The sequence below is a fragment of the Filicampus tigris genome, chromosome 20 (assembly GCF_054856515.1).
Source record: "Filicampus tigris isolate MCC_2025a chromosome 20, RoL_Ftig_1.0, whole genome shotgun sequence".
NCBI classification, from domain to species: Eukaryota; Metazoa; Chordata; class Actinopteri; order Syngnathiformes; family Syngnathidae; genus Filicampus; species Filicampus tigris.
Genome location: NC_141236.1, coordinates 7,771,742 through 7,789,889, shown reverse-complemented (window position 1 = coordinate 7,789,889; position 18,148 = coordinate 7,771,742). Strand labels below are relative to the sequence as shown.

The window sequence follows — 18,148 nt, the reverse complement described above, 5'->3', positions numbered from 1 at the left end:
AATTGGTTATCGAAAAATTGTACTCATTTATATGGACTACAGTCTACAAATAATTTAAATAAATAGCATTATCTATAACAGTCAATACCTTTTCATTGCATTAAAAAAACAGTAATATTCCGCAATATTAATAGACATTTGTTGTTATCTTAAATATAAATGAAAACACACATAAATAAATCTATTTTCCTTTAATATTTTTGTCTTCATTTCATGGACTTCATATGTACAACGCTCATAGAAACAATCATTAATACACAGCATAATGTTTTTTGGACAATTTAGAATAAAACGTTTTTTTTTCATGAATACGTTTCTGATTATGATATCTACTTGAATTAGCTTAGTTCAGGGATGGGCAACTGTTGGCCCACCACAGTGGACTCCCGCATACTTGCGGTTGGGCACCCGTGGGTCACCTGTTAGCGGAAACAAGTGAAAGAGAGCTAAGGCAAGAAGTGTCATTTCGAAAATAAGGCCAACAGCTTGACGTCTTTGAGTGCTGAACCATCGGCGCTTTGAAAACAAAAGCACACGTGGCTTCCCGTTTCACATCTTGCTATCCAGCTTCCTCTCAACGGACTTTAGCAGAAGCTCTGCGTACTGCTCCAAAAGCGCCAAGGCTTTGTCACCTTCACCTTTGACCTCCGGGCCCCAGGGGGAACCGTTGGACGGCCAGGAACCCGGCAGCATGTCAAGCTCAGCCTTGGCCGACGTCATCGCCCCGGTCAGGACCTTTACCATCTCCCGACGAAGTTCTTCTCCGCACTCCGATGAGCAGTGGCGTACCTGATGTAAACACATGAACAAAACTGTTTGTACACCTCTGTTCATGAAAGGAAAAACGACAGCGCTTACAGGAATAACTTGAATCAGCTAATTAGCATCACGGGTGTCTTCAAACCTGTCAGTGGTCAGTTCCCTTTTTAGAGGGTGACTCGTTGTCACCTTGCTATTTGGTGACAGTGAAAAGCATTGACCAGAGGAAGAGTTTTTGAGTTTTCTCAAGTAATTCTGTTGAACCACAATTCATCAATATTCATTATTGTCTGTGAATACGACTAACAGGACTGTTATATTTTCTGTCTATATGTGTTGCTGCATTGTTTGTGGCCAAATATCAGTTCCTTGGGTGATAACACAGCCACATACAATAGATGTTAAGCATTGCCAAAGGCATTTCCTATTACAGTGGACTGACTCCCGAATACTCGTGGTATTGGTACCTGCGGATTCCCTTTTTTTTTAAATTTTATATTTGAAAAAAAATTGAAATGTATTTTTTGTCTTCCCCAACCCATTTTTTGTGGAAAACGCGTGACGAATGTTTATTTGCATTTTCTGAAGAATTATTGGGGTTCAAAAAAAATATTTTTCCCTTCCCTCTTTTAAATTTTAATGGCCGTCAATTATACATGGATTTTCTATACATGGGTCCATCGTATGTGTTAGCATTAGCATCAAGCTAGGGATTTTTCTTTAGGATAAGCTATGTGGTTGTTTTAAATACACAACGTGTAATTCATCTTGAAGCCTCTTTGAGGAATTGTTGACGACCATATCGGCCAAAATGATGCTCGTTGTGAATCGAGTTGAGTCTCTGCCACCATACAACAACAAAATCAGCCAACCGACTGCGCACATCTTCAAAATTTCAATAAACACACACTGACCTCTGTGTAGAGCATGACGGTTCGCCTCAGACTGCAATGAAGCTCGCTCGCGGCCTGCTTGCACGTGTCCAAAGTGATGGAATCGCCTGTAGAGTAAACATGAATAAAATGAAATAAATTGATGAAAAAATTAGAACGACACACATTTTCAAGCCATATCTGCGCACACTGTTGTGAAATAGTGAAGACTTGTCCTCAAAGTAGTACAAACACTAATTGGCGCCTGCGTCGCAAGTACACTCACCCGTGCGGCACTGCCAGGAGGCCACAGGTGACAGAGACGGCGAAACGCAAGCCAGTGGCGGCCAGCGCGAGGCAGAGTGACGACGAAAAGGAAGAGGAGGAGTAGGAGGTAGAGGGAAAGAAAAAGGAGTGCTCGGAAACGACAGGTCGGTAGGAGGAGGAACACCTGGATTTGTGAGGGGATGTTCCACCACCAGGGGGAGCGCTTCAGGGGGCGGGCCTACATCTTGGTTACTGGAGGAATATACAATGATACATACATTAAGACAAATTTTATATTCATTGATGATATATGTCAATAAAAAAAACAAGTCAAAGAAAACTAATTTCAAAAACATTTTCCACTGTAATCAATTTTTATATGTTTTTGAAAGGGGAAGTCAAAATCGACTGAGATATGTGGTTGCACAAGTGTGCTCACCCTCTTAAATCAGGGGTGTGGCTGCGATCAGGATTAACCAATTCAAAATCAATGGGAGGCACCGGATAATTCCCACTATTTATAGTTCCCTGGATTAGCCGCAAAATTGCACACAGACAAATTACTATGAAAAGACGCTTGGTGAGATAACTAATTTGCGGTATAATAATCGAGTATTTTTTCCAAACTCACCTTCCAGAAGTCGACACTCTGTTGTTCTCTGCTGCACCTTGCACATGAAAGAAACATATCATCAAAAACAGGAACAAATCTGTGTTGTGAAAGCTTGATTTCTGCGTTCTTTCATTCTAAAGAGAGTGAAACAACCCAGTTAAAAAAAAAACGTAATAAGGTAGAAACAAAGGTTGACTTTTTTTGGTGACTCTAATCTTTCATTTGGTAGTTTCTGTGCTTAAATAATGTCATAAAACACAATATATGTGTTTTGAAATATGAGCCTAGAAAATGGTGGCTGGCACCAAGAGTTTCTCTTTTTTGAAAACGGCTCGCATTGAAAGAGGTAATAAATGTTTGGTATCAACAACTAATTCACTAACCCATCTCTTGTAGGAAAACATACAAATTCACATATGTATGTGTTTTATATATACAGTATATATCACATTGAACATAGTGTCAACGTAGCCTTACCTGTGTAGGATGCAACCTGACACGCCGGGCCCAGCGAAGCTTTGGTTGGACTTCCCGGACTAAAGGAGCTCCCGGCTTTCAGCTCCAAGCAGAGGCTGCGTCGAGGGCTGAGAGGCTGCTTGGGCTGAGGGATGCGAGAGGGGATTAGCGGAATGGCGGCGAGGGGATGCCAGGATGTCTCCGCTGCATCCAGATCCCCCCAGGACCTCCGGGGGGACAGGTCGAGGCCAGGGTGGGCACCCTCGGCCACGGATGACGAGCGGCTGCTTTTGGCCATGGAGCTGGCCGTGGGGTTCATGTAAGAGCAAGGAGACTGCGGCGAGCCCGGCGAGGGCGAGGGCGAGGACACGCACGAGGACGAGGGCTTGAGAGGGTCTCGGTCCAGGAGGAGACACTGGGGTCTTGTGCAGCACTCCCTGTGCTCATTAGAGGGCAGCGGAGAGCGTGGAGCTGGGGGGAGGAGTAAGGGGAAGATATTTGAATTCCCCTTTATTGGCCATTTCTGTAAATATTTTTTTTTTAAACTTGTATGTAAATAATCTATTTCATTTGTGTACTTCAGTAATCAATTTTATCCAATAAATTGAATTTCAATTTTATCTGATCCAATATTTTATATTTGATCTATCTACCAATCCACATATCATGATGGATATTTTTTTGGGGTGTTATTTAATTTGATCTATGTTAATTTATGTTATTTATTTTTGTGTATTTTTTTTAAATGAAGTTATCGTTATCTGATTTTTTCCTTACATTTATTGGAGCATGTTTACAACATGTGGTAAGACTGCACAACTCAATTAATCAGAGAGACTGCTTACGTGCTGCTGTTTTGGTTAGCAACAGAATTTGGCCGCTGTTTAATAAAATGCGGTGTAATCTTGTGGGATCGTAGCGGAAAGGTAACATACAGGCAATGGTGAGGTTCTGGACGGACTGGGACTTATGCAGACTGCCGCTTCTGTCAGGCAGCTGAGGTTTGGACGACGGCGTGGAGAACCTCCAAAGGTGGGACCCCGATGTGCTCTTCTTCTGGGGTCTCAGGATGACTGCGGAGCCTGTGACGAGTCTAGCGAGATAAAAAAAACAAAACAGCGTTTACTAAATGCCACTTTTCAATTCATTGTCTCGTGACTTCTTACTTGGGCCCTTGGGCCGTGCTAGGGGACACTGGGTTCTTGTCCTCTGTGGTTCTGCTCCGTCCGCTTTCCATCAAGGGGCGCACTTTTGACACAGGAGGCTTGTGGGAGAGGCCGACGTCTGCTTCCTTTGCCTGCACTTTGGAAAAAACAGGCCCTCGCCTGTACGCATATAAATGAACAAAGTGGAATGTGAACTGGTGGGGGAAAAAATATATATAAATAAATCACTTTTGGTCAAATGTGTTAAAAATGTCAGAATGGCCCGACAGTGGTACATTAGATGATCTGCGAGGGGAAAAAATGATATGGAAAAAAAACAAAAAAAACAACAACCCTCTTACATAACACAATTAGAAATAATAAAGTAATAGAATAAAATATATCATTTGAAAAGGCAAAAATATCCTAATATGTATGTCTATTCATCTATCAATCCATCCATCCATCCATGAAACAAGCAATTGAATTTAATTGGACCTCCATTGCAAAGAAATTTTTCTGTATAAACCACTGTTGTATTTTATTTTACCTCTCCTTTTTTTTTTTTTTTAGCAACTTCACCCCTTAGGGAGAGCTACCTGTATATTGAAATGCATGATAAAAGCAGGTGTCCAATGGATAGCCTATGATCTTCCACAACAATGTATTTCTACCGTTATGTAATGTTATGACATTCTACTTACGTACCTGTTGTGATGTCCTCTGGCCAGGAAGCGCGAGGACATGCTGAGCCTCGGCACTCTGCCTGTCTCGGCTGTAAGTCGCACGACAACGAAATCAAACAATAAGGTACGGAAAGTAAATCACTAAGATCGTCCTACCCGTGCTGCAGACGTCCGCCAACGTCTCAAAGTTCTGCTTGAGGAAATCTTCTCGTCGGGTCTCGTCCACACTGTCCGCCTTACTCTTCGCTGACTCTTCCTCATCCTCCGAGCTGTCCGGGCTCAGGGACGCGTTGTCTGCAGAGTCTGTTGACGGTTGTTTGTAAGCAAAGCACGCAAGATTTCCTTGTGATTTTACGTGAGTCTTACCATCCAGGATTCCATCGGGACTGGTTCCTCGGCTGTCGTAGCCCATCGAGCAGGCGCTGTCCGGGCTGTAGCTGTCCTGGCTCGGGGTGAGCACCTGATGCTTCCTGTGAAGCGAGTCCGTCTCCGTGTCATCACTGGAGAGAAAGGATGAAAAATATCAATGAGCGCTTATCTTCTGTCTCAATTCCCCCAAACACTTTTTGAAGGTCTACTCATGATCGACGTGTTTACCAAATTTCACGTCGCCAAGTGAAACTAACATTTTTTCCCCCTCCCTCATTCTTCCGCCGTCTCTCCATGACACGCGTGAACTCGCGGCCCACGACAAGGCGCTCCAAAGCTGCCATGCCACCCCGAAGCCGCGGAACACACAATCGGCTGCTGTCAAGTTGGACTCTTGGCATACTCGGCGAACAAAGATGATCGTACCTATCCTGCAAAGCTGCATCATCTTTGTTGTCCTCCCTGCCCAGCCCGACCTTCTCAGGACCCTCCACGCCTTCCGACGAAAGCCAATCACAGCGGATGACAGGCTGACATAAGAGGTTCTTGTCGGGGCGGTCGGAGTTGACGGCGGGCTCGTGGAGGGCGGGAGTGCTGCTGCATGCGTCGGCGTCGACGGGTTTGTTGGCAGTGAAGGTCTCCAGCTGCCTCAGGTCCAACATGGACATGACTTTCAGCTCCAGAGAGCCCCTACGACGAGACCAGCGACGACGAGGGCGACGACTGACGACGGGCGTGGGTATGGTAGGCTGGAAACAACATGGAGGGGATGATGACTTCAGCTCATAGGCAAGCAAAATAGTTTGTTCTTATTACAATGTGAATATGCAGAAATATCAGTGCTTCTCAAATATTTTTTTATTACGCCTCCCGTTGGAAGAAGAGAGTATTTTATGCTCCCGCAACTCTACGCCGCGACTACAAATAGTATCGTTTGTCTATGAAGTTGTTACAAGTACACTTTTGTATAACACGGTACCCTTTTTAACAATAAATAAAACAAGCAAAGGAATAAAGCTGATGAAAACTATACTAATATAACTCTGACAATGAGAGTGTCGCTGCCACTGAGCCACCTACAGGAGCGAATGTGCAATTACAATTTATTCTAGCATGGCAAAAAAATAAATGCTTAAAGAAATAAAATAAAGTAAGACTCATATGCTGGGCACAGATACTGGATGTTTAAAGAAAAAATTAAATACAATTAACATCATGAACAAATCCGTAAAATATATGTTATATACATATACAACAAATTACCTATATCGTGAAAAAGAGCTTGTATAGGGAATAAATCAAAAAATAGAAATGAAATAGACCAATAAAGAAATGAAAAATAACAGCAGTATTTTGAAAACTTTTTGGAAAATAAATTGAAATGTTTCATACAATTTCAAAACCAAAGTTGAAATTTTCGCAGCACCGTCGTCATTTTAAATCATTTTAGATCATGAAAAGATTAGATTGTAATATGTTCTAATAAGATGAAGTCATATTAGCAATTGTGAATTTTTAAGATAACCTTTTCTAAAATGCAAGTAAAAATCTGTGAAAAAATGTCTCATGCTTACTTTCGCTTGGTCCCAGTCAGGCGCTTCCTCTGAGCCGGCCGTATCTTCTTCTCCGTGGCTGCTGTCGGTGGACGCGTTGTTGCTGGAGTCGTCTTCGCAGTCGTCTGAGTCTCGGTGGGCGGCGCCGTCATCGTCGTCGCGCTCGCTGTCTGAAGAGAGGCCCGCCAGAGCGGGAGCGCTGTGTGTCTCTCGCCTGCTGTCAACCAAACGTCACGAATGAGATGAAGAATGAGCGGAAATGCTTTTCTGGGAGGAGTGAAGGCCGGGAGGCGGCAGGGTCACCTGAAGGCGGCGCTCTTGAGAGGCTGTCGCAGCAGAAAGAGCTTCTGTTGCATGCTGATGGTCAACTCTGGAGCCAGACGCCACACAAATATGCAGCTATGCCGTGGAAACGCAAGAACGATGGGTTAGTCTGGAGCATGTGGAGTCATTATATTTCTTGATGATTTTTTTTTTTTTTTTTGTCCCATGTGGACTGAAATGACGTCCTCACCTGTCCCCTGACACGCTGATCAAATGCTTGCAGTCGTTGGTGAACCTCAGACCGGTCACGATCTCTGAAACACGCAACAAACGGGCTGCACTGCTTGTCTTCGGCTAGCTGCTGGTATGATGAGGTCAGATTGATGACCTCAAATTCAAAACTGCGGCGCTGTATTGTATGACCAACATTTGTGTGATGCCCTTTGAACCATAACGGATGCATATACTGTAGTAGAAGGAAAGTTATGTGTTATGTATTGTGTGTGTATGATGATTTTTTTTTTTTTTTTTTTTACCTGAATGTCCAAACATGGTGGCGACACACTCTCCGGTGTGGAAGTCAAAGATGCTGATGTTTTTGTTGGAGCAGCTGGCAGCCACGTACTGACCCGACGGATCAATCTGAACCTGCAACACACACACACACACACACACACACACACACACGCATACGCAGCCATTTCATTAGGTACCCCTGCACAGGTAACCTAATGATCAGCAGCACTACTCACCCTAAGCAGGCTGCCGTCGTCACTGAGCGATCCTTTGTACAGTTTCTTTTGTTTGCCGTTGTTGATGTTGAAAATCCTATTGATACAAAAATATGCGACCTTGAGGTTTCCAGGTGAGATCTTGAAGGACACACGCACGCACACACCCCCCACACACACACCTGATGCAACGGTCCTGGCAGCCCACCGCCACATGCTTGCAGCTGGGGTCCACGCCCATGTCGTACAGCGTGGTCTTCCTCACCGTGTGGTGAGAACGCCTGAACTCTGTTGTGCCTCTGTCGCTCTGTAAAAACATCATATATGATATACAATACATGCAGGAAAATATTGTACAATATATCTATTTTATTGTTTGATTTTACATTCAGGTTGTATACAAGACTATTCAGGTGTAGTATTCAAGAGCACAAGTAGGCTTTCCCTCATTTTGCCATATTTTTTACAGCGCCTGATGTCTTGGTCTTCCTTTAATATTAAAATAATCAGGTCAAAAGGTCAAAAGCTTTAAATAAAAATGATATTTAAAGCAATTCTTCCACAAAATGGTAAAATAGTATTGTCATTAAATATATATGTATTTTTACTCTTTATGTTCTGTAAATGGTGAGGATGGCCTTTTTTTTTTTTTTTTTAATCAAAGATGCAAATCATCGAAAGTATTTACAGCAGGTGCCTTTTGTACAGGTTTACACATTTTACAGAAAGTGTCTTTTCAACAAATGGCAAGTTCAATTTTTTTCAATTGCTTTACTGTAAATGCTTCGAATTAACTTTTTTTTAAAAGTACTGAAACAAACATGTATTTTCCAGCAACATTTTCTTAATAGAAAACTTTATCGGATTGTATTTCCATTAAATATTTTAATTTTCATTTCTTTTCTACGGTTTAAAATATCCTATAAAAATATCCTATAAAAAACATTTGAGCTACTGTACATTTTCTTTGGGATGGTGCGCTCTCTTTTTGTAAACAACAGAAAACACATTCAAGTTCTCGTAGAAGGAAAAGTGTGTGTTTAACCTCCCTTGCGCTTTTAATAATCACCTCCTACATCTGTTGACAAACGTTCAAAACAGTGTTGGCATTCATTAAGCGTGCTGTGTGATTATGAGGATGCCGGCTTAGGCTGTGCAGAGAGCTCCATAAATCTTAGTGGCGACTAACAAGAGGTTGTTTATCACGCTTCATAAAAGTTAACGTTCACACAGTCGCTGAAGAAGAATGAATGCAAAGAATAATGGACCCTGATTAGAAAAGGCTCGCTGGTCCACACTTTATGCTAAGCTACTTATGACAGATTTAGGACCCCCTGTAGGTGAGGCACGTGTGAGTTTGTGTGTGTGTGTGTGTGTGTGTGTGTACTTACCATGTGTGCGGTGCGGAAATAGATGCTTTTATCTGCCCCACAACTGATCAACCTCACTTTGCCGTCAATGGCTGTAATAAAAAATTGGAGAAAAAAAATGTCATGTTTAAAATGTGTGTCTTTTGAAAAAGATGTACAGTAATTAGAAACAAGTTTTTTTTTGTTTTTTTTTTAAATACTGAAATGGTAAAATAGCCTTGTTTTTGTTAATAAAATAAATATATGGTAATTATGATGATAATGATACATAATAAATAACTAAATAAATAAATACATAAATAATAGCTAACTCAAGCTAAGTACACAACTTCTTTGGTTATTTTAATGTGCAGAAGAATTGCTAAGGTGCATTTTGAGTCATCAAAAAATATATATAATTATTTTTGAGTTCGAAGTAACATTTTATTGAGGAAATGTTTGAATTTTGTCACAAAAAAAATCAGAACGTAAAAAGTCTCGTATTGTATTGTATCGTCGTAATGTATTACTTCGAGAGGTGGAACACAGGAGAACGGGAAGGTCTCAGGAAGCTCACCTGCGAAGCGTACGGCCGTGATGGAGGACGAGTGCTCGTCCAGCGTTTGCACAAGGCTGTAGTCGGAGGCGGCGTCCAGCACGTGAATCAGACGATCTCTGCTCGCCGTGGCCAAAAGCTGCAGACCTACATGGGGACCAAACCACGATGCGTGATTCATCTTGCTTGTGCGTCAGGGAGGGAAGAACATAGGAATAAAGACAGAATGGAAGGAGGGAGGGAAGGAAAGAATGAAAAAAGGTTGGTATGGCAGGAAGGAATAAATGAAGGAAGGAAGGAGGAAAAAAGGGAGGAAGGGGGTCGGGATGTTGGATAGTCTAAAAGTGAGGAAGGAAGGTTGGAAGAATGTAAAGATGGGAGGAAGGGCAGAAAGAAGGAAGGAAGGAAAGAAGGTAGGGTGAATGGAGGGAAGGACAAAAGGAGGAAAAAAAGGACAGAACGGAGGAAGTAAAGAAGGAAACAACAAAGGGTAGGAAAGAAGGAAGTTGGCATGACATTGTTAACACAGACCTGTTTGCGGTTTGCTGTACTCCAAGCAGAGGATTTCTGCATCGTGAGCTTCCACTTTAAGAATCTCCTCCATGCTGCTGAGGTTGTGGACTCTGAACAACAAACACAAGAGGCTTCATCCACTGCATCAGTGATGTTTGTCACAGTATTAGACACGCCTGTACAATCAAATCACAGCAAGCGGTGCCTTGAGAATTCCACAAATTCCATTCAATCCGTGACCACTCAAGTATCTCACATCATCCGCCCCATTGAAATGAATGGCAAGGCAAGTCGTCTGTTCCAGCTCCCGCTCCATTAAAACAAGAAACGTTTTTTGTAATCCGACCTGAGCATTCCGTTGCGGTCTCCGGACGCCAAGTGTTTTCCGTCCGGGCTGACGCAGATGGTGCGGACGCCTGCCCTGCTTTCCGTCAGTTGTCCATCCGTGTTGGTCAGATTTTCTGCTTCCTGCAAGGCAGCCGTGCTCGCGCCCGTGTAGATGATCTTCAGGAGGTCCTGCGACCACAACAACAAAGCAAGACATGAGCAGCTTTTTTCTTTTTTTTTTGTTATGATCGTATTGTATACGTGTTTGGTTTTTTCGGAGGTCAAACTGACGGTGCTGAGGATGTTACGAGAATGAACGCGGGCGCGCTCGTCCACGTGCCAAAGTCTGACGGTGCTGTCGGACGAGCAGCTGAGGAATGCGCCGGGCCACAAACTTGGCGCCATCTCCCCAGGAATATCTGGAAACATCTGAGGGACCAATTAATCCGCAACATGATCAGGTGAACATAGTTAAAACATTTGTATAAAACACTATATATGGTATGGGTCAATCGGGATTTATTTGTTCCCTTTTTTGTTGTTTTAATTTGTTAATATTGCTAGATATGACTCTTTCCCCCGCAATATTTTATTTCTCAGAGAAAGGAGAACACAAGAATCATAATACATTTTTAAAGATATTACTGTTAATACCTATTCTTCAAAATATTTTTGTTAATTTAAAAGATTTAGTAGGTAGTATTTAATATTCCTACATTGGATTTTTTGTCATTATTATATTTACTATCGTCCAATATTACATCTTAATTTTTCTTTTCAGACTGAAATAGGACTACCGGTATTTTAAAATACATTTCATTTTTTGTTTTCCTTTTTTTCTAAAATCACGATGTTGGAATTTTACTTTTTTCAATTGGGGAAAAATGTTTTAAAATACTTATTTTTCTAATAACGTCCTTACTGTTTATGTAAATGAATGTATGCCTCTATATGAAATGTTATTAGGTTGAAATTGTATTAATTTTTGGAGTTAATTCTTTCCACCAACCCCTCCACAAATTTTTATTGTAAGATTAGAATTGGGTTTTTTTGTGTGTGTGTTTTTTTACAGTGTATATTTCTAAGATTATCAAATTGGAATTTTATCTTTTTTTTCATAAAAAAAAAAATCAATACCAAAACAATGTTTTTCGAAATTTCTCACGGTATAATGCAAGAATCGGGAGTAAAACTATTTTTTTTAAAGAATATAGCTTGACGATAGATTGAAACAATATTTTTCTTAATTTTCCCACATGTTAGGATTTGTTTTCGTCTTTTTATTTTTCTGAAAGAATGCTATTTTGCTTACCTCCAGGTCCCAGACACAGGCGGCGTGGAAGAGGGCCGAGTGAACCTTGGCCACTCGGGTGAGGTCGGTGACGTCCCACACGAACACGCTGTGGTCGGCGTACACACAGCTTAGCCAGCGGCTGATGGGGTCGTAGGTTACGGCTATGGCGTCCGGGTAGCGGGCGTCGCTCCGGCTACAAAGTAAATGACTGGAAGGAGAGACAGACAGGAAGACATTTGAGGGGTTGGCCATTTTGTCACTTCTGTCGACTGAAAACGACATCACAGTTGCTCAGGGCTCTGCTACGACCAATCGTGGCTCAGCTTCAGAAAACAGGTGAGCCCTGAGCAACTGTGATGTCATTTTTCATTGACAGAAGTGACAAAATGGCCGCCACCCGAGATGGCTAAAACGGGTGGATTTTGCTGCTTAACTCATATTCCACAGACACAATATTAATCAGAATGCCGCGTTAAGGCTAGTGGGCCCGCATAGCACATATTCTTGAAAAAAAAACTGGGTTTCCTCCTCCTTTAAGGTTCAGAGTCATGTTACGAGGGGAGATGCCATCAAAGTGACACAGGTGCATAGAGACACACGACTCGGGTAACATAAGTCTAAATTTTTTTTTCAAATGACACAGATGTGTATAGAACCCAACTACCTTAGCAACACAAGTTTAAACCTCAATTAAAGAGACATGGGCAGGCCTCCTCACCTGGCTTGGGTGACTGACGCAACGTCTGCCCCGAGGGGGTGCGGTCGAGGCAGCGTGCAGACAAAACGTAGGTCTAGTGGGCTAAAGATTCGCACTGTTCCGTCAGCGCAGCTGCAAAAGATCCGGTCCCAGGACAGAGACAGTGACTGGGCCACGCTGGTCTGCACAACCGAGAATAGGACACAGAATATGTTATACAGTATTGTATGGCGTTATATTAAAAAAAAGCAGATACTAGGTTTCTGAATGAACGTATTAAGGAAGGAAGGTGGGAAGGAAAGAAGGAAATTGGGTGAAGCGAAGAAGGATGGTATGAAAGGAAGATAGGAACAAAATACCAGAGCTAAATAAGGTAGGAAAGAAGAGAGGAAAAGTGGTGGCAGCAAAAAAAGAGTAAAGGGAGAAAAGGATGAAGGGAAGGATGGACTAAAGGACTGAAGGAAGGAAAGATGGAAAGAAAACTAGCACGTAATACACCTGTATATATTATGCATATTATTATTTGTTTTACCTGCAGGTCCACCCACTTATCCAGCATCCTGTTGCCGTTGAACTCGCACAGCAGGCCGGAGAACGTGACGCAGAAGGTGGAGTCGGACTTTTGGCCTCGCCCGCAGGCCACGTCGCAGAAGAAGTTGTTCTTCAGCTCGCCCAGCAGACCCGAACGGCCCAGCAGAGGCATCGGAGTGCTGGCCTAAAACAAGACCAGCTCATGATTTGCTTCATTACCCTCCAAACGTACCCGAACAGATATTTTATAACCGATACAGAGTAGTGATTCAGCGCTGGTGAATAAATGTCCAGCACAAGCGAACCGTGCCGGCGTTCAGCTGATTTGCTTTGCACGCAAGTTCGGTTACTGCGCTCACACTATGAAACGTACGTACGAGGAAGAAAAACTCATTCAAGTATGATTGAAAAAAAAAATCTGTTTGATTCACTCATTACCCTCTTTTACCCTAACTTTTAAAAAAAAATTGAAAAAAACGTAAATACGTCAATGGCAGTGAATGAGTTAATATGGACTCACGTGTGATTGGAATTAACTAAAAGAATGAATCAAATTAATTTAGTATTATCAATCTTGACTAATTTCATAACTCAAACTCAAGCATGATTGAAATGTAGCACGATTAATACGTATAAATGCATGATTAAAAAGACCTAAAATTATGACTCAAACAAACTCAAGTGTGACTGACGTGAACTCAAGTATGAATAAAACAAACTCAAGTACGTTTACAGCAAACTTAAATACGATTGAAACAAAGTAAAATATATGATGACAATGTTCTACGATAAAGCATCCAGTTATAAAATGCAAGGTTAGCATGGTAGTTGAGTACCTTACTAGCCTTGCAGTGGTCCAGATACCAGAACTTGACATGTCTGTTGCCCACGGTGACAAAGTAGGAGCTGTCCTCAGAGAAGGACACTCCCGTTACCTTGCTGGACACCTTGTTGGCGGCTATTACCACGTCCTTCTGCGATAAACGCACCAACACGTTACAGACTCAAGTGCTAATACAGTATCTCGTAGGGCAGTCGTACGCTTACTTTCCACGCCCAGACGTTGACCATCATGTCGTGCTGGTTGCCCACGCTGACGATGTGCTTGCCGTCGGGTGAGAAGGCCACGCAGGAGACGCCGTATTCGTGCCTTTGGAGCTCGGACACCTGCCGGCGCTCCGACACGTCCCACAGTCGCACGGCGGGAAGGTGGCCACTCTGGAAGCAATTGCTCAGAATGTTTAAGTCTTTTTTTTTTTTTTTTTTTAAGCAAACCAGCTCAGTTACAGTAAAAATGACAATCAAATAAAAGAAGAAAATATGACAGGGGAAGAAACAAAACAAAAAAAAGGATGATCAAAACAATGAACTGAAGTATAATGAAACAAACTCGAGAACGATGAAAACATTGTATGAATGAACCAAAATGAAATAGAATTTCAATGAAAAACTTGAAACAAAGTGAAGTAAAAAAAAAAAGGAAAGGAAAGGAGTATTATCAGTGTTATCTCAGTAGCTCCACTACAGCGTGCATGTAAACATAATGGAGACTGTGATGTTCTATTCTGACGTTTCAATGTCAAGGCTGGGTGTAGAGATTATTCTCTGGCTGCACACAGTTACATGACTTGTAACCCTCTCACATCTCTCTCTCTCTCTCTCTCTCTCTCTCTCTCTCTCTCTGTAAGGGATCACTGAGCTATTTCCACCGCCTATCGCTTTAAAACGGCAAAGTCAAGGTCAGAGCTAATAGGTGACAGAGGTCGTCCAGCATGGAGGACACCAGAAGAGTTGGCTTGCAAATAGGCAAGACAAGAGACTTTATGCTATGCTGTTTATCTACTTAAATCAAATTTTGGTTATAATTAATACTGAGAGAGTACATTTAAATCAACTAAAATACGGTTCAAATTAACCGAAGTACGCTAGTCATGCTATGGGTAAATTGTTTTGAAATCTGCACAAATCAGCAATCCACAACCCATAACAATGAGTAAGCCCCGCAAATATGCAAATGCCTCCATAAAACTTCCATGTTCTCTAATCGGCCGAACTAAGAAAAACGCTGATGTAATAAGCCCGTATTTTTAAGAGGGAAAAAAAGGGCCGACCTGCTATTGAACTTTGCTCTGCTGTCACAAGCGGCATACGTATGTTCATTTACACGGCGAAGTCCTTTAATCAGCTTTGATTGGCCGATTGGGACAGATTACGCCGGCACTCTCTTTCCAAGTGATAGATGCCGATCGACGATCCTAAAACAGGCCGTTAGGGACACGGAATCCTTCATCGGCCGGCTGTACATGCGCACCTAAATCCTGCGGGGGATTTTCTCAATGAAACCAAAGCATTCATGGTATTTTACGTGTCGCTGTGGTTGACTTCTAAGTTATACACATTTCAAAATATTGTCTTTATAAATAAGTTGATTGTTAGTTGAATGAATAATTGATAGATGATGACTGACATATTCGGTTCATGACATTTTTCAGGAACAACTCTTTGTCTTTATGTGCCCTGATATTGGCCAGCAAACCAGTTCAGGGCCTACCCCGCCTCTCGCCCCAAAATCATCTGGGATAGACTCCGGGGATGTTCCATTAGTGTGCAAATTAGATGATAAGCGCCTCACCTCGCCTGTGACCAGGTATTTGCCATCCTGAGAGAAGGACAGTGCCGTGATGGTCTTCCTGCAAGGAGGAATATGAGATGTATCCATCATGTGTCGAGACTGTCGCCATTTCAACGTAAACCAGCTCACCTTGACGTGTTGATGAGGTGCTGCTGTCTGTTCTTTCTGGGGTTCAGCAATACCACAGCACACCTAAACAACCCACACGTAGTAACACCATCAATACAGTACATGCAAAATAAAACATGCACACTGTTTTATGTACTGTAACGGGAGCAATGTGAGTAATCGCTGTTAATCTGCTATTAGCTTTGTTCTGTGTACTGTTAAATAACAACTGCAGGATGGATTATAAGACACACACACAAGTACATTGTGCCCAGAAATGCTGACTATTTATTAGCTCAAGTACATAACTTTAAAAACATAATACTCGGTGAATTAAGGTCATCCACACAAATGCAAATAAAGGTTTTCTCTTCTCATAGCTTTTAACTTAGACTGAAATGTTCGGAAAAGTGGAAAAAGTAAGTCTATACAGTGATTGTAGGAGAGATATGTATGCTATGTACACGCTAGCACAATTAGGCAGCAGGATTGAAACACACTGAAAACAATAAAGTGTAATAAAACAAATCAAAGTATGATTAAATTGAGCCCAGGTACAATTAAAACCAAGCAAAGAACGATATACGTACATGAACTAAAGCACAGTCGAAATGACCTAAAGTTCAAATGAGAAATAGTATAATTGAAACAAACTCAAGTACAATTAAAAGAAAACAAACTTAAGGATGACTGAAATGAAAAAAAGTATTATTAAAAAGAACTAAAGTCTGCATAAAACGATGACCAAATCAAGATTAAAATGAACTCAAGCACGATTGAAACAAACTTAAGCATGATTGAAATGAGCTAAAAAAACGATGAAAACAAACAAAAGTACAATTAAAATGAACTAAAGGACAAGGAACTTTAGAAGGAATTACACGGTGTTGCTCAAATTTTTGGGGGGCGAAATCCATTTAAATGAAAGGGTTTTTTTTGTTTTGATCTTTTTTTTTTTTTTTAAATATTTTTATAGAAATGTTTGTCTTTTTCTTCCTCACCCTGCAGGATAGGCCACTAGTCCAGTTTTGGGGTCGCAAGCCAGGCAGCTGTTGCCCAAAGCGGTGATGCCCAGAACCTTTTCCAACGTCACCTGCAAAGCAACACATGGATATTATCAATCGGTGGTGGGCGCTACCATCTAAACAGCGATATCAAGACCATAAAGTATTTAAAATTTTTGGATAAACTTTGACAAAAATACCACAAAATGTCCTAAAATTCATTCAAGTTTACCAACTTGATGATGCATCTATTTTCATTATTAAAAAAATCTGAATTGGTTTCATAATACCGACCTTTTACCTGATATTGGATCGATACCCTCAAGGATTTCATGTTTTTCGTCATGAACTGAACTGAACATTACATTCTATATACACATTTTCACTTTCTTTTTTTTTTTTTGTTTACCTCGTCACCTGGACCTTCTGTCTAATTTTAAAACTCAAATGTCACCCCTTGCAATAAACAGTCAGAATATATGTAATTGTTCACATATACGTGCCTTGCTGGCCAGGTTGTCCCTGCGGTCCTTCCCATGTTTGCCCGACGGTGAGGTCAGCAGCTTCCTGATGCGGCTCTTGATGGTCAGTCCATCGCCAGGCATGGTGTACCCGGGAATCTCCAGTGGCGGTTGCCTTCAAGTCGCTGCAAAAACAATCAATTCAACGTTTCCTTTCCAGACTGTGAGGAAGGAGCCTCTCGCAAAGTGGGACAGCCTTCCTGCTGGCGGGACATGTGGAGGCTTAATCTCCTGAGGACGGTTTAGCCGGAGGCCCGCCTGTCGCCTCGGCCCAAGCTCCAGGCATCCCGCCTTGTGATTACATCAATGGTGGCGTTTGTGCCTAATTAATTGACTTGATTGGATTAGACAGAGAGAGAGCGAGTGAGAGAGCGAGAGAATGAATACGAATGCTGGTTAGGCTGTACGTTAATATACAATAAATATACTTCCTTCCATATACTTCAAGAGGTCATGCAGCCATTTTTTATTTGAATTGACAATAGGTATTTTTTGGAAAAGTCAAAGGAATTTGTCAGAAATTCAGCCCAAGAAGCCAGTTTCACTTAGCAAAATGAACTTTGGCAGTCCTCTCTATCATGAGGAGACCCACAAAAAAGTCTAAGGAAGTCTGCCATTTTTGTTTAAAGCCGCAATTTTACGGTGAAGCAGAGGCTTGGGTCATTTTGGGTGTTTTTCATCGTCAAAAATATAGCTTCGAAGCTAATTTGACTTAGCCAAATTTTGGTTGACATGTCGGGAATGAGAAGACCTACAAAAAAAACCTTCAAGAAGCCATGGCTGAAAAGACACACGAACCCCTTTTGCATTGAATTGGGCACTTCCGCCATTTGTCTTCAGTGCCTCACAGTTTCATAGGAAACTGAAATTTAATAGGCATGTCCATCATGAGAAGATCCAC

The 18,148-nt window shown here is 41.8% G+C and overlaps 1 protein-coding gene across 5 annotated transcripts; it reads right to left on the bottom strand.

Annotated features, from left to right (window-relative positions):
• Positions 1-176: 176 nt before the first annotated feature.
• LOC147128128 (mitogen-activated protein kinase-binding protein 1-like) lies at positions 177-17,525 on the bottom strand. Of its 5 annotated transcripts, none has more exons than XM_086019347.1 (31): positions 17,230-17,525; positions 16,724-16,815; positions 15,744-15,806; positions 15,615-15,672; positions 14,030-14,200; positions 13,819-13,956; positions 12,984-13,166; positions 12,473-12,633; positions 11,773-11,962; positions 10,752-10,889; positions 10,480-10,649; positions 10,152-10,243; positions 9,642-9,767; positions 9,107-9,177; positions 7,898-8,022; positions 7,737-7,812; positions 7,521-7,632; positions 7,235-7,298; positions 7,024-7,119; positions 6,742-6,937; positions 5,594-5,916; positions 5,165-5,298; positions 4,955-5,101; positions 4,821-4,887; positions 4,134-4,292; positions 3,903-4,060; positions 2,989-3,438; positions 2,530-2,566; positions 1,918-2,150; positions 1,674-1,759; positions 177-789 (listed from the first exon to the last, which is right to left on the bottom strand). In XM_086019347.1, exons 1-31 carry the CDS (start codon positions 17,329-17,331, stop codon positions 550-552), a joined length of 4,458 nt encoding a protein of 1,485 aa, XP_085875473.1. In that variant the 5' UTR covers positions 17,332-17,525; the 3' UTR covers positions 177-549. The 5 variants fall into 5 exon arrangements, with proteins under 5 accessions (XP_085875473.1, XP_085875476.1, XP_085875475.1 ...); XM_086019350.1 differs by having other exon boundaries at positions 2,083-2,150; XM_086019349.1 differs by having other exon boundaries at positions 2,530-2,560.
• Between the last annotated feature and the right edge of the window lie 623 nt (positions 17,526-18,148).